The sequence below is a fragment of the Mandrillus leucophaeus genome, unplaced genomic scaffold, assembly GCF_000951045.1.
Source record: "Mandrillus leucophaeus isolate KB7577 unplaced genomic scaffold, Mleu.le_1.0 Scaffold490, whole genome shotgun sequence".
Classification (NCBI taxonomy): Eukaryota; Metazoa; Chordata; class Mammalia; order Primates; family Cercopithecidae; genus Mandrillus; species Mandrillus leucophaeus.
In genome coordinates, this window is record NW_012105254.1 from 2,602,685 (window position 1) to 2,617,552 (window position 14,868).

The 14,868-nt window shown below is 41.7% G+C and overlaps 1 protein-coding gene across 3 annotated transcripts in view; it reads left to right on the plus strand.

The window, feature by feature from the left end:
• The window catches only part of ASB11 (ankyrin repeat and SOCS box containing 11, E3 ubiquitin protein ligase), a 36,607-nt gene that overhangs the window by 17,525 nt on the left and 4,214 nt on the right, over positions 1-14,868 (plus strand). For 2 of the 3 annotated variants that reach the window (XM_011995542.1, XM_011995544.1), the window contains exons 2-4: positions 4,144-4,223; positions 9,250-9,357; positions 13,351-13,501. In XM_011995542.1, the coding sequence (XP_011850932.1) occupies positions 4,144-4,223; positions 9,250-9,357; positions 13,351-13,501 (339 nt within the window). The remainder of the gene's footprint in view (positions 1-4,143; positions 4,224-9,249; positions 9,358-13,350; positions 13,502-14,868) is intronic. The other variant, XM_011995543.1, reaches the window with a different exon arrangement.

Sequence of the window (14,868 nt, forward strand, 5' to 3'; positions counted from 1 at the left end):
GAGTTGATGGGTGCTGACGAGTTGATGGGTGCAGCACAGCAACATGGCACAGGTATACATATGTAACAAACCTGCACGTTATCCACATGTACCCTAGAACTTAAAGTATAAAAAAAAAAAAAAAAAGAAATAATGAAAACATTCGTGTTGATAACCTAAGTTAACTCTTTTAACTGCAAGTTGCCATTTAAATCTTGTTTTTATTTTTAAATGGAATACTTACAGTACCTTCAAGTGACTCAGGTTGACTGGTTATTGTCAGAACAATGAAATGACAAAGCCACACTTACGGGTTTGCCTCTTCCATTGGTCAGGGTGCCGAGTTGGCACCCATGGGTGAAGACTGTCCAATCCACCCCAGTGTCTGCGTTCACTTCTAAGAGCAATTAGGCAAGAGCATAACGTGTCTGAAATATATTTCATATTGAATGAGATGGAGATGTATTAGAGGAAAAGCCTCACTAATTGATAATTATATTCATACATTGTCTCATTATTTCCAGTTTATGCAAATTATAAATATCCAAAGGTTTTTTTTTTTTTTTTTTTTTTTTTTTTGTGATCTTGGCTCACTGCAACCTCCACCTCCCAGGTTCAAGTGATTCTCCTGCCTCAGCCTCCCAAGTAGCTGGGATTACAGGCACCTACCACCGTGCCCGGCTAATTTTTGTATTTTTAGTAGAGATGGGGTTTCATGTTGGCCAGGCTGGTTTCGAACTCCTGACCTCAGGTGATCCACCTGCCTCAGCCTCCCAAAGTGCTGGGATTACAGCGTTAGCCACCGTGCCTGGCCTCAAAGAGATTTTAAAATATTCTACTTGTCAACTTTCAACCAACTAAAGACAAGGGTAAATACAAATGCAATATATGCTCATGTTAAAAATTTTTATCTGTTTTTGAAATACCATTCGACCCAGCAATCCCATTACTGGGTATATACCTAAAGGGATATGAATTGTTCTGTTATAAAGACACATGCATGCATATGTTCATTACAGCACTATTCACAGTAGCAAAGACCTGAACTCAACCCAAATGCCCATCAATGACAGACTGGATACAGAAAATGTGGTACATATATATTATGCAATACTATGCAGTCATAAAAAAGAATGAGATCATGTCCTTTGCAGAGACATGGATGGAGCTGGAGGCGATTATCCTTAGAAAACTAACAGGAACAGAAAACCAAATGCCACGTGTTCTCACTTATAAGCGGGAACTAAATGATGAGAACACACGGACACATAGAGGGGAACAACACACACTAGGGCCTATCAGAGGGTGGAGGGTAGGAGGAGGGAGTGGATCAGGAAAAATAACTAAACGATACTAGGCTTAATACCTGGGTGATGAAATACTCTGTAAAACAAACCCCCATGGCACAAGTTTACCTATGGAACAAACCTGCACATCCTGCACATGTGCCCCTGAACTTAAGATAAAAGTTAAAAAAATAAAATAAAATTGATGATGTCTATTACATATAATTATTTTCTTGGGATTTTTTAAATCTATTTTTCTTTGTTATTATAAAAAGCAATACACATTCATATCAGGAGTATGGGATCACCAGCGATTCTATCTATCTATCTATCTATCTATCTATCTATCTATCTATCTATCTATCATCTATCTATCTATCTTTTTTTTTTCTTGTTAAAATGTTTGGAACTAATTTCAACCGACAGAAAAGTTACAAGAACAGTACAAAAAATTTCCTGCTTCTCTTCGCCCAGAGACTCCAACTGTCCTAATAATGTCCTTTATAGCAAAAGGATCAGGTGTGATGCCTTTAGATAGTGCATTTCGTCATCCCTTTCATGTGAAACTGTTCCTCAGTCTCTTCAATTATTTTGCAAAATGTCCCCTCAGTTTGGGTTGGTGCACAGTTTCCTCCTTATCAGATTTTGGTTATGCATTTTGGGCAGAAATGTCACAGAAGCGGTGGTGTGTTCTTCTCATTATGTTTCTTCTTATGGCACATGATGTTGCTCATCGCATTCCATCAGATGACAATCTGTTCCATCACCCATGTTAACTTTGATCACTGCTGATGTTAACTTTGATCACTTGGGCAAAGTGATGTCAACAATTCTGTTCTATAAAATTACCCCTGTTCCTTTTCTAGTTAGTAATTATTTTGCAGGGAAATGAGTTGAAGCTGATTCTATTATTTCTTCAATTTCTAAGTTGGAATTTTATTATAAGGAATCACTTTCTCTTCTCTGTCTTTATATATTCATTTATATCAGTGAGGACTTCTAGATTACCATTTTATTTGATAGGATATAATCTCTTATCTCATTGTTTATTTTGATACTCAGGTTGCCCCATATTTGGCCAGTGGAAGCCCCATCAAGCCAGCATCTATGTCTTTTTGTCACCCAGGTTAGAATACAGTGGCATAATCTCAGCTCACTGCAACCTCTGCCTCCAGGTTCAAGCGATCCTTCTGCCTCAGCCTCCTGAGTAGCTGGCACTACAGGCGCGTGCCACCACGCCTGGCTAATTTTTGTGTTTTTATCAGAGACAGGGTTTCACCATGTTGGCCAGGCTGGTCTCAAACTCCTAACCTCATGATCCACCCGCCTCAGCCTCCCAAAGTGCTGGTATTACAGTGAGCCTGGTCGGCACTTTCTTTCTTTCTTGCAAGATATTTAAGGCCCATCTTATATTTTACCTGGCCCAGATCTGGGATCAACATTTCTCTAAGGAGTCCTGGTTCAGGTTTTCTCAGTGCGCCATGCTAAAAAAATATGTATATACACACATCTATGTTTTACATTTAAATTTACTTTTATATCTAGATATATTGAAAGTCACATTTTCATGCCAATTGCTCCAATATCAATCCAACCCCGTAAAGTACATTCAAGTTTTCCCCATTTTCAGAACCCAAAGGGTCAGAGAAGTTCATACACTGAGTTTCAGTGTAGGAAAAAGGCTTATTGAAATGTTTCTAACCCTGATTCTCATCCACTGGAAAAATTCTTTCTTTCCTTAAGGCCTTCAGTTATTTCAAATTCACAAAATTCAATTTTTGCTGGGATTTTCATGTCACCAAGTTTACAGGTATGGAAACGCGAGTTCTTAACACCGTCAGGATCACCCACAAGAGGCTGAGGAGCCTTTGTGTTAAATCCAAATTATATTACATTCTATTCAGTGCATGAAGAGCACAACCATAATGTGAAAAAGTCCCACATTTTGCAAACTGGAGTAGGTTTTCTTCCAAAACAATTGATTGCCCTTTGGCAGGTTTAATGGGGGGGTTACTTCTCAAATGCTCATTTAAACTAGTTAGTCTTGTTTGCAGACAAACAATTATAAGAAAAATATGTCTGGAAGGCAGTTCTAAGGCTGTTCCTCAGGGCACTGCTCTACTGTGCCTACTTATTAATCATACAATGTCTGGAGCACCTAACATCGTGATTGTATTTGATTGGCCTACTTAGAGACCAATGCACTTGACAAATATCAGATTATTATTTTTCCATTTTACCAGTAAGGAAACCGGGGTTCAAATAATTGTGGTAACTTGCTGAATTTGGCAGAGAAAGTGATCAAGATAGGACTTGAACCATAGCAGTCTGGCTCCACTGGCCCATGCTCAGTCATCACACTAAGCTGCCCACAACAAAGTTTTTAGGGAAAACCTTTTGGAAGATTAAATTGCCTGAAAAATGACATTCTGCATAAGACCCCTGTCTTAGAGTCTCCTTCATAATACACAGGCTGTTGGGTCTTTGGGGTGGGGTAAAGGTGGAAGGCAAGGAAAGGATAAAATGTGGAAGCTCATTGACCTTCTTGGCCCTTCATTTTGCCTTATGTAGAGCTATCGGATTCAAGCGATGGGCACTATATTTTTGAACTAAATCTATTGCTTATTAAAATTGCCCCCCAAAAGCCAGAGAGATTGACTGTTCCTTCTCTTGGCACACACCACCAAACCGTAAAGGACTTTACATTCAGTAGCTTGCCTCCCTGAAAGTGGCTGACGAGAGAGCCTGATGCATGGTACCTGCTTTCCTCCTCTTCCCTCCTCTTCCCCCAAACCTCCTCTCACAGTGGATGGGCAGCATGGACAAGTTGCAGGAAGAAGTCTCCAGGCCTTGACTTTGAGCTTGATTTGTGTTTCAGATTGCTGGGCTGATCGATCCCCACTTCATGAAGCTGCAGCTCAGGGGCGCTTACTGGCCCTTAAAACTTTAATTGCACAAGTAAGTGAACCGAAGACTTGATCCTTCATGCTTATGCTATAATTACATATCATTCTTTATTAGCTTTGGCTGTAGCAGAGGTGTGGCTCACCCTATCCAGGTCCCACCATTGCCATTCTAGGTATGTATGCCCTCTCATACCTCACCATTTATTCCTCCTGCCTCTCCTTCCCTGGAGAGCTCCTTCATTTTCTGCCCAGTTCCCTTCTTTTCCTCTGGGTCTTCCTTTACCTCATAAGAAGTTTCCCTATGAGGGATGATAGAGGATGCTCTCAAATGTTTGTTGCACTAACTCACCTCATGCTCTTCCAGCATGCATTAGCACCAGCAGTCCTGAAGTTACGTTAGTCAGCCACTGTTGCCTAACAAATGACCTCAAAGCATACTGGCTGAAAACAACAGATACTTGGATTTTCATGGTTTCTGTGGGCCAGGGAGCATTTAGCTAGGTGATTCTGGCTCTGGGTCTCTCACAGGCTGCCACGTGTCAGCCAGGGCTGCAGTCATCTCATGGCTCAAGTGGGGCAGGATCTGCTTTCAAACTCACTCATGTAGTTGTTGGGAAGCCTCAATTCCTTGCCACATGAGCCTCTCCACAGGGCTGTGTCATGAGATGGCAGCTGGCTTCCCCCAGAGAGAGTGCAAGAGGCACCTAAGAAGGAAGTCACAGTTGTTTTATAACCTCAGCTCCAAAATGACATTCTGTCACTTCTGCCATATTCTACTCATTAGGTGGGAGTCAACAAGTCCCGCCTACACTCAAGGGGAAGGGATTATGCAAGAGAGCCAGCGCCTGGATTCCAGGATTCCTGGGTGCTGTCTTAGAGACTGCCTATCCCAATGACACACTATTTTAAGAACGCACATTAAAATAGGTTGACAATGGCTAAATCTGACTCCCTAGGGAACATTTATTGACGTCTGAGTTATGAAGGCTACTTTATTTATATTTATGACTACATCCCCAGCACCTTGAACGATGAATAGGGGCCTAGTAAGTATTTGTGAAATGAATGAATGAAAGTGTGCAGGCTCCATTTGCTTTGTATGTTTTACAGTCTACATTTACACAGAGGAGGTAAGCCATCACCTCTTTCTTCCACAACTTGGCAATCATCTGGCTTTCTTGCTACTTTGAATTTAAACAGCTGGGTACACTGCTCGCTCTCTCTTTCTCTTTCTCTCTCTCTCTCTCTCCCTCTTTCTCTCTCTCTCTCTCTCTCTGTGCATTTGTATGTATTTTTCATTTATTTGTTTTTTGATTTCTCTCCTTTATGAGTTGTGTTACTTCTTAAAAAGTAGAGGCAAATGGAAATCAGCACTGCCAGCAATGATCAAATGAACTTTGTACCTGATTTTATCACTTGCTTATTTATTTTTAAGTACTTTAAATTTGATGTGATTTATTTTTAACATGTAATATATTCACATACTTCAAAACTTAAAATTATCTAAAAAGGTGGACTGACCGGATGTGGTGGCTCGCGCCTGTAATCCTAGCACTTTAGGAGGCTGAAGTGGGTGGATCACCTGAGGTCAGGAGTTCGAGACCAGCCTGGGCAACATGGTGAAACCCCGTCTCTACTAAAAGTACAAAAATTAGCCGGGTGTGGTGGTGGGCGCCTATAATCCCAGCTACTTGGGAGGCTGAGGCAGGAAAATCGTTTGAACCTGTGAGGGGTGGAGGTTGCAGTGAGCCGAGATCGTGCCACTTCACTCCAGCCTGGGTGAAGGAGTGAAACTCTGTCTCAAAAATAAATAAATAAAACTAAAAAGGTGCACAATGAAACGTCTTGCACCCACCTCTTCTCTCTCAGTCTCCCACCTCAGTACTTTCATTGGTGTATTTTTAATGGGCTTTTTAAATTTTTGGATAATTTTAAAGAAGAGTTGAAAAGGATACAGAGCGTTCCCATATACACTGTACCCTTCACCCAACTTCCTTTAATATTGACATCTTATATAGCTATGGTACACTAGTCAAAAATAAGAAGTTAACATTGATACAATACCACTGACTAAACTGCTCACTATTGGGATTTCACCAGTTTTTCCTCTCATGTCCTATTTCTGTTCCAGGATCCCACGTTCCACTAATTATACTTCATAAGCATGTTAGCTTCAATAATATGATTAAATGTGTAAGGGGCATTCTTTATAGAAAAGTTCAACTTTTTCCTTTTACACCCCTACTTTTTTACCCTTATACACTGTTAAAAAATGTATTTGTCTACTTTTATAAACTTTATTTTACATTTAGATAATATGGTCGATGTGAGTAAAACTTTAAGCCGATGTAAGTAAAACATTAAGCCTATGTGAGTAAAACATTAAGCCACGGTGAGTAAATGTGAGTAAAACATTAAACCAAGATTCAGGAGCTCTTGGTTACACTGCTGGCTGTCACTGACAACCAGTCTTAAAAAGTATTTGAACATTCTACTTCTCCATTTTCTCATGCACAGTTGAGGTGATCTACTCTAGATGATCTTTCAGGCCTGTCCAGCCTTACGTTTCTACAATTTTAGGGATTCTGAGATTTTGCGCCATAACAAAGTTTTTTCTAGCACACTTCTGCCACCTTGTGGACTAGTATGTTTTTTCTTGTTTTCTCAAAAGGAAAACAAAAATGAAAAGACCTTTTCTAACTCTTACTAGATGCCCAGTTTGAAATATGTAGCACAGATCTAGGGCAATGACGTCATATTCAGGACATGAAAATAGACAGAATTCAGGAGTCAAAAAGATGCCTTATGATGAAGGGACAGACAGTTATGGGAAATCGCAGCTGCTGGCCACAGTAAGGATGCAGCCAGAGATCTGGCAAGAGATGGTAGGCGTGTAAGTTGGAGTTTGGGGTTCAGGGTCATGGCATTGGGTTTTGGAAGCTTTCAGTTGGTCAGTTACAAGGCAGAGGATCAGAAGCAGGACTCAGCTGGGAAGGACAGACCAGGGACCTAATTCCTTTTATAAATCAAAAATAAAATTCTAAGCACCGCCCCCACCCCTGCAACCATCTGAATGTACCCCTCCTCTTAGCCAGGGCATTCCAAAACTAACCTGAAAAATTGGTTCAGGCCATGACAGGAAAGGAGGGTTGAACATGCCTCATTATACCCTCCTCCCTTTTGGAACTTAGGAAAAGATGAGCAGAATTTAACATCAACACAGACCTTAAGTCTGATAAGAAACATTTACAATCTATTCTCTCTGAAGCCTGCTACCTGGAGGCTTCATTCACATGATAAAACTTTGGTCTCCACAACTCCTTATCATAACCCAGACATACATTTCTATTGATAATAACTCTCAACCAACTGCCAATCAGAAAAATTTTCAATCTGTCTATAATCTGGAGCCCCAGGCCCCCACTTTGAGTTGTCCAACCTTCCCAGGTCAAACAATTGCACATTTTACATGTGTTTGATTGAGGTCTCATGTCTCCCTAAAATGTATAAAACTAGGCTGTGCCCTGACTACCCCGGGCACATGTTCTCCAGATCTCCTGAGAGCTTGTCACAGGCCATTGGTCACTTATATTTGGCTCAGAATAAATCTCTTCAAATATTTTACAGAGTTTGACTGTTTTTGTCAACACTTTAGCAGATAGAAAGTAATCATCAGAGGGAGGGAAATGGTAAGAGTCAAGTTATTAAAATCAGGTTATGAAGTCAGAGTTGTCCAGCAGCTAGGCTGACCTTGTCATCTGTCACATGGAGTCCAGGACAAGGAAGGGGACACATGGTAGTATGGGGAGGAAGAATGTGTTAGGACGGGGTGGAGATACTCATACCTGGGTGAGGAAATGAAGGTTAGGAGAAGTCCGCTGGCCCCAGACTCTAGGACTTCAGGGACCCCTGCACACAGTGGAGTCATGGCCACAGCAGTGCTGCCACTACACAGCACATGAATCCTAGGAGCACAGTCTACTTACTCTTAAGCCTGGGAGTTATTGTTTTGTTCCAGATCCAGTTCGACCTCCTGAACTTGTCTGCACTCCATCATCTATACCTTATACCTACTGTTATTCACACCCACAGCAGGCCCATGCCAGCCTGTTTCTAGACTCATAGTGACATCTCTGTGGCTCTCCTTGCTTTGATCTTACATCCCTACTCCTGCGATCAACCCTCCACGCTGCTACCAGTAGGCTTCTAAAAGGGCTAATCTATTAGCTCCAGACCCTCTGCAGCCTAGCAGACTTCATAGGTGCTCCATTTCCTCTAAGACATGCAGCACTCCTTGCTTGGAAATCAAGGCCTTTCATGACCTAGCTCCAGCTTACTGTCCTCCTTCATCTCCTCCCATCTCCTGCTTCTTATTTCTGTGGGTTCTTTCTGTTCCAGAAATCCAACTGTGGCCCTGCCACAGGAAGCAACAGGAAGCTGAATTTGCAGTTTCTATTCTTTCCTAATGGCATACTCTTTCTTGGTCTTCACAGCTTGAAACATTTTATGCTTCAAGTCTTAGCTAAATACTACCTCATTTGCGAAGTTTTTCTTACTGCCCAAGCCAGATTCAAGGATATCCTATGCTCCCAAATGAATTTCGAACATGCTTCCAGTATAGCAATATTCTTGCTCTTTTGTCTTTCATTTCTGCCTCCCCAGTAGGCTCTGGGAGAAGAGAGACACATGTCATAAGTTTTGAAGACCCAGGTCCTAGTACATTACCTGCTCCAGAATGTGGAATTAACATTTTCTTGGATAAATAAATGTGAAACTCTCATGCTGTGTTTAGGCTCCCTTGATTGTAACTTCTACTTCTCTCTCTATGGTGCTAACATTACACCCACAGACTCTGAAAATGTCAGAAACATGTGAAACAACATTGCTTTCATCGCTATCACTAATGCAGCATTTCCCTCTCTTCCCCTGGGCTTGCTGGCTTGCACTTGAAATCCCAGCTACTCAGGATGCTGAGGCAGGAAGATCAGTTGAGGCCAGGAGTTTGAGACCAGCCTGGGCAACATAGTGAGACCACAGTCTCTAAAAAACAAATAAACTCTCTTCTTTCTAAATTATAGGGTGTCAATGTGAACCTCGTGACAATTAACCGGGTGTCTTCTCTCCACGAGGCATGCCTTGGAGGTCACGTGGCCTGTGCCAAAGCCTTGTTGGAAAATGGTGCACACGTGAGTACTGCCCCTGCCCACTTGGGTCTGTCTGGCCAGATGCATCTGTTAATGTTTAAAGATAGTTTACCTTCCAGATGGCTTACCCACTGTGGGTATGGGCTGGGCTGGTTCTATCCATGTCCTTATTCCATCATTTAGGCTACTCCTCTCTCTTCAGCTTACACCCCTGTGTGTAAATATTCAGACATGGCAACTCACAGGAACCTTTTAAAACTGTGTTGCTGACCTTAAGAAATCTTTACTGTACCACGTTTTCTTTTCTTTCTTTCTTTCTTTTTTTTTTTTTTTTGAGACGGAGTCTTGCTCTGTCGCCCAGGCTGGAGTGCAGTGGCGTGATCTCGGCTCACTGCAAGCTCCGCCTCCCGGGTTCACGCCATTCTCCTGCCTCAGCCTCCTGATTAGCTGGGACTACAGGCGCCCGCCACCACGCCCGGCTAATTTTTTTTTGTATTTTTTAGTAGAGACGGGATTTCACTGTGTTATCCAGGATGGTCTCGATCTTCTGACCTCGTGATCCACCCGCCTTGGCCTGCCAGAGTGCTGGGATTACAGGCGTGAGCCACCGTGCCGGGCCACCATGTTTTCTTTATGCATTCATCTGCTGATGGACACTTGGGTTGCTTCCAGGTCTTCGCAATTGTGAACAGTGCTGCATCAGACACGGGAGTGCAGATATCTCTTTGATGTATTGTTTTCCTTTCTTTTGTATATACCCAGCAGTAAGATTGCTGGATCATATGGCAGCTCTATTTTTAGTTTTCTGAGGAACCTCCAAACTGTTCCCCATAATGGTTGTACTAATTCATAATCCCACTAACACTGTATGAGGCTTAATAACAAGATTTTAAAGAACAATAGAAAACACTCTTAATTCAAACATCTTCAATGGACAACTATTTTTATTGAGCAAAATTATCAAAATAAATGACCTTTTAATAAACAATACATTGGGGGAAATCTACAGAATTGGACTTTATCTTATTTTAAATTTATCTCCGAACTTTTTTCGAAGCGTGACTGAAGTGCATTATATAATATAGATACCAGAATAGAATCATAAAATCACAACTTCTAAAAATCTTCTGTATTTAGTTGCCGGATGCTCTTTGTTTCTAATTTTGTTGTTTAACTCAGTCCTTGCAATATTTATTTTATGAACTGCAATGTTTTTAAGTGCTTAATGACAATTTAAAAAAATTTTATGTGGAAATTGGGTTTCCACATGGAGAACTGAATATAAAAGTCTTCCTTGTGAAACTACTTTTCCTGAGGCCATTGTGGTCGTGCATTTTCTTTTTTCAATTTTTTTTCCCCTTCTTTATTTTTTTTAAGACAGAGTCTCACTAACACTATTGCCCAGGCTGGAGTGCAGTGGCACAATCTCAGCTCACTGCAACCTCTGCTTCCCAGATTCAAACGATTCTCCTGCCTCAGACTCCTGAGTAACTGGGATTACAGGTGCCCGCCACCACGCCCAGCTAATTTTTGTATTTTTAGTACAGATGGGGTTTTGCCATGTTGGCCATGCTGGTTTCAGACTCCTGACCTCAGGTGATCCGCCCACTTTGGCCTCCCAAAGTGCTGGGATTACAGGTGTGAGCCACCGTGCCCTGCCAAGTGGTCGTGCATTTTCATTAGATAGTGCTTCTCTAAGTCACCGCTTAGTCAGCTCATGGGTAATGATGAAAGAAGGCTGTGTGAGAGCCTTTTCCTTTCAAGCTAGATGACTGGAGTCACAGGCAGACTGCTGACAATATCAGGTCAGAGAGGAGGTTTTGTTGGGCACAAAGAGAAGAATAAGACATGTTTCTTTGTCTCTGTCAAGTTTATAAAGAAACAGCCAATAAATACTGTATCACACCATTTAACATTTAAATCAGAATGAGAGATGAAATAAGAGAAAGTTGGCCTTCAGTAGAAAGTCCCCCACAATTGGCAGTCCCATGGATACCTCAAATCAGTGCATCTGTAACTGTGCTTATCATGTTCTTCCCTCTGGGACCTGCTCCTCATCTTGGGTTCCTAGTTTCAGAGGCCTGGTGAAACATCCTCTTGGTTTCCCAAGCTGCAAACCTGAGAGTCATCTTACTTCTTTCATCTCCCTATCTAATTAATGAAAAACTCCTGCTAATTTTACTTTCTAAGTTTTTCCCAAGTCTATCCTCTCCTTTGTCCTACTCCCATAGTCATCTAAATTCTTTATTACATTTTCAAAATGATTTATTTTTCGCCAGGCGCGGTGGCTCACGCCTGTAATCCCAGCACTGTGGGAGGCCGAGGCAGGTGGATCACGAGATCAAGAGATCGAGACCATCCTGGCCAACATGGTGAAACCCCATCTCTACTAAAAATACAAAAATTAGCTGGGCGTGGTGGCGGGCACCTGTAATCCCAGTTACTCAGGAAGCTAAGCAGCAGAATCTCTTGAACCCAGGAGGTGGAGGTTGCAGTGAGCCGAGATCATATCACTGTACTCCAGCCTAGCGACAGAGCAAGACTCTGTCTGAAAAAAACAAAAAACAGAAAACAATAAAAACTTCTTTTTGTGTTTGTCCTCCCTAGTAGAATTCAGCCTACTCAAGGAGAGGCAATTGTTCAGCCTACTCAAGGAGAGGCAATTGTCTTATCATTGTTTCCAAAACATTAGCACCTAGTAGATGCTCAATAAATGTTTGCTGATGTGAACTAAGAGAGAAATTTATAGGAAATCACATAAGAAGACAAATTCCTAGACTGGGGATGAGGATGATACTTAGAAAAACACAAATCAAACTAGTCCTACCGAATACTTTTTAGTAAAAATATAGAAACCCCTAGCAATATGAATTGACACACATTTTCCCCTGACCTTGCCTGTCTCTGCCATCTTAGCATCTTATCTTTAACTTTCCAATTTAATGGGGGTTAGGCTGGGTGTGGTGGCTCACAACTGTAATCCCTGCCCTTTGGCAGGCTGAGGCAAGAGGATCATTTGAACCCAGGAGTTTGAGACCAGCCTGGGCAACATAGCTAGACCCTGTCTACAAATAATTCTTCTAAATTTGTGGGTCATAGTGGTGCATGCCTGTAGTCCCAGCTGCTCAGGAGGCTGAGGCAGGAGGATCACTCGAGCCTAGGAATTCAAGGCTGCAGTGAGCTATGATCACAACACTGCACTCCAGCCTGGATAACAGAGCAAGACCCTGTTTCACGGGTTATATTGCAACTCTGGAAACAAGTCTTTTTTTGTGTCCAAAGCAAGGACATTTAGAATCCTGATTATCACAAGCATGTATCCTTAGTTGTTGAAGCAAAATTGTTTCACATCAAAAACTTGACTGTCCTACATTTCAATGGCATCAGAGCTCCCTACTACTCCTGCAGTTCCTGATGTTCTTTCCAATCTATTGTTGATACACAAAGATGTTTCCCAGCCCTGCTGGTTCTCATGTGCTTCCCACATCCCTACAAGGTACCAAAGATGGTTGCAGACACCATGTTGATGGCTGTTTTCTATGTCCCTTTGGCTTGGTCATGCTATCTTTAGAAGTAACAGCTGGCATGCGTAATTTGCTTGGATTATAGTAGACCAGAGAGGAAGTTGTGGCAAGAAAGACAGTAGATCTGTGGAGAATTGCCAAGGATTTTGTAAGCATGGATTTTGGGACCACAGCTAGCTGATTTCTCCAGTGCTTTTGGTTCCTGCCATGTTTGTTCATGATTCAGAGGGGAGTCATATTAATGGAAAATGGAAAATGGAAATAATTGTTATTGCAAATGCTTATGGAGTGCTTACTGGGCGACACATAATGTTTTAAGTGTTTAACATATAGTAACTCGCTCAATCCACCCAATAACTTCATGAAGTTTCATAATACTGTAAAGATGTGGAGTTCCCTCACCTATTCACCAGCACGGGGAATTCCTCTAGGCAAATACACAGGAAGACATACTTGGAGATGGTGAGAATGAAATAACAAATCCTCTGGCTCTCTCTTTGCCTGTCATTAGGTCAATGGAGTGACAGTTCACGGAGCCACGCCCCTCTTCAATGCTTGCTGCAGCGGCAGTGCTGCATGTGTCAATGTGCTGCTGGAGTTTGGAGCCAAGGCCCAGTTTGAGGTGCACCTGGCCTCGCCCATCCATGAGGCAGTGAAGAGAGGTAAATGAGCCACCACAATGCATGTGAAACATTGATGGGCTCACTCCAATCTGTATGAATCAATGGTCTAGTGTTAATCATTCAAGGGTGACCCTGATCTTCCTCACCATTAGAATATGTGTGGCCTAGAAATCCCACAGCAGTAACTTCAATTTGTCTAAATCTTCAGGAAATACCAGTGTGGCACAAAGAACTCTACTTATAACTTCGGAATGCTTTCCTGACTCAGATGTCCCATTTCCTGGGGATGGTCTGTTGGCAGGCCTTTCCAGAGCCTCTTTGCTGGTGTTTTGGTGGCAGCTGGTACAGCCAAGGCAGTAGTTGTGACTTACTTGAATTGTACTATGCTTATGTCTCTGTCCTTGGTAGGCAAGAATAGCTTATCCTCTAAAGTCCATAAAATACCAACCACTAACCTAAAATAAACTATGAAAGTATCTGAAACCCAAGGCTGATACTATCTCTAATGGAATAGTAAATGTAACTGTTCATAATAAGTTACACAATCTAGATGGACTGATGACTTCAAAGTCATAATTATGGGAAAGAAAAGGCTGCAACTTTCCAAAGTATAGCATTGGAAATCTTGAAGCTGACTCCAGACTCCTGTGTTGTCGGTTAATTTCAAAGTGAAGGAAAATAGTAAATTCAAGGAATTTAAAAACTATATGCACAGACTAGACATGAAGGAGAAGATGCCACTGAAAGGACAAGGCCATTTGTCAAAGGTCACACACCCAAAGAGCGACATTTTGATGATAGCCAGTGAGGGAGTTGTTCTCTTAACTGAGATCAGAAATACAATGGTGAAGTTAAAACACTCTAGAATAGTGATCTTTGCTGGTGTAATTTGGGACGAAATACTTTATTTCAAAAGGCAAAAGTGAAAGATTTGTTCCAGGTTATTAAACATGTCACTTGCCAATTTTTTTTCCAGTGGATTACCTTAAATGATGCAAAAGACCCAAATCTAAATTTATCTATGTATTTTATGTTCTAAATGTATTTAATACACATTTATTAAATAATAGCTGATGTTAGTCATTTCCCAAACATCATGTAAGTCCTTTAATTTGTAGAGTAATGAACTACTTTGGAAACGATATAAATGTCTTTCTTTTTTTTTTTCTTTTTTTTGACAGAGTCTCATGCTATTGTCCAGGCTGGAGTGCAGTGGTATGATTTCTGCTCACTGCAACCTCCGCCTCTCAGGTTCAAGCGATTCTCCTGCCTCAGCCTCCCAAGTACTGGGATTGCAGGTGCTCGCCACCACAATTGGCTAATTTTTCTATTTTCAGTAGAGACGGAGTTTCACCATGTTTGTCAGTCTGGTCTCGAACTCCTGACCTCAGGTGATCCACCTGCCT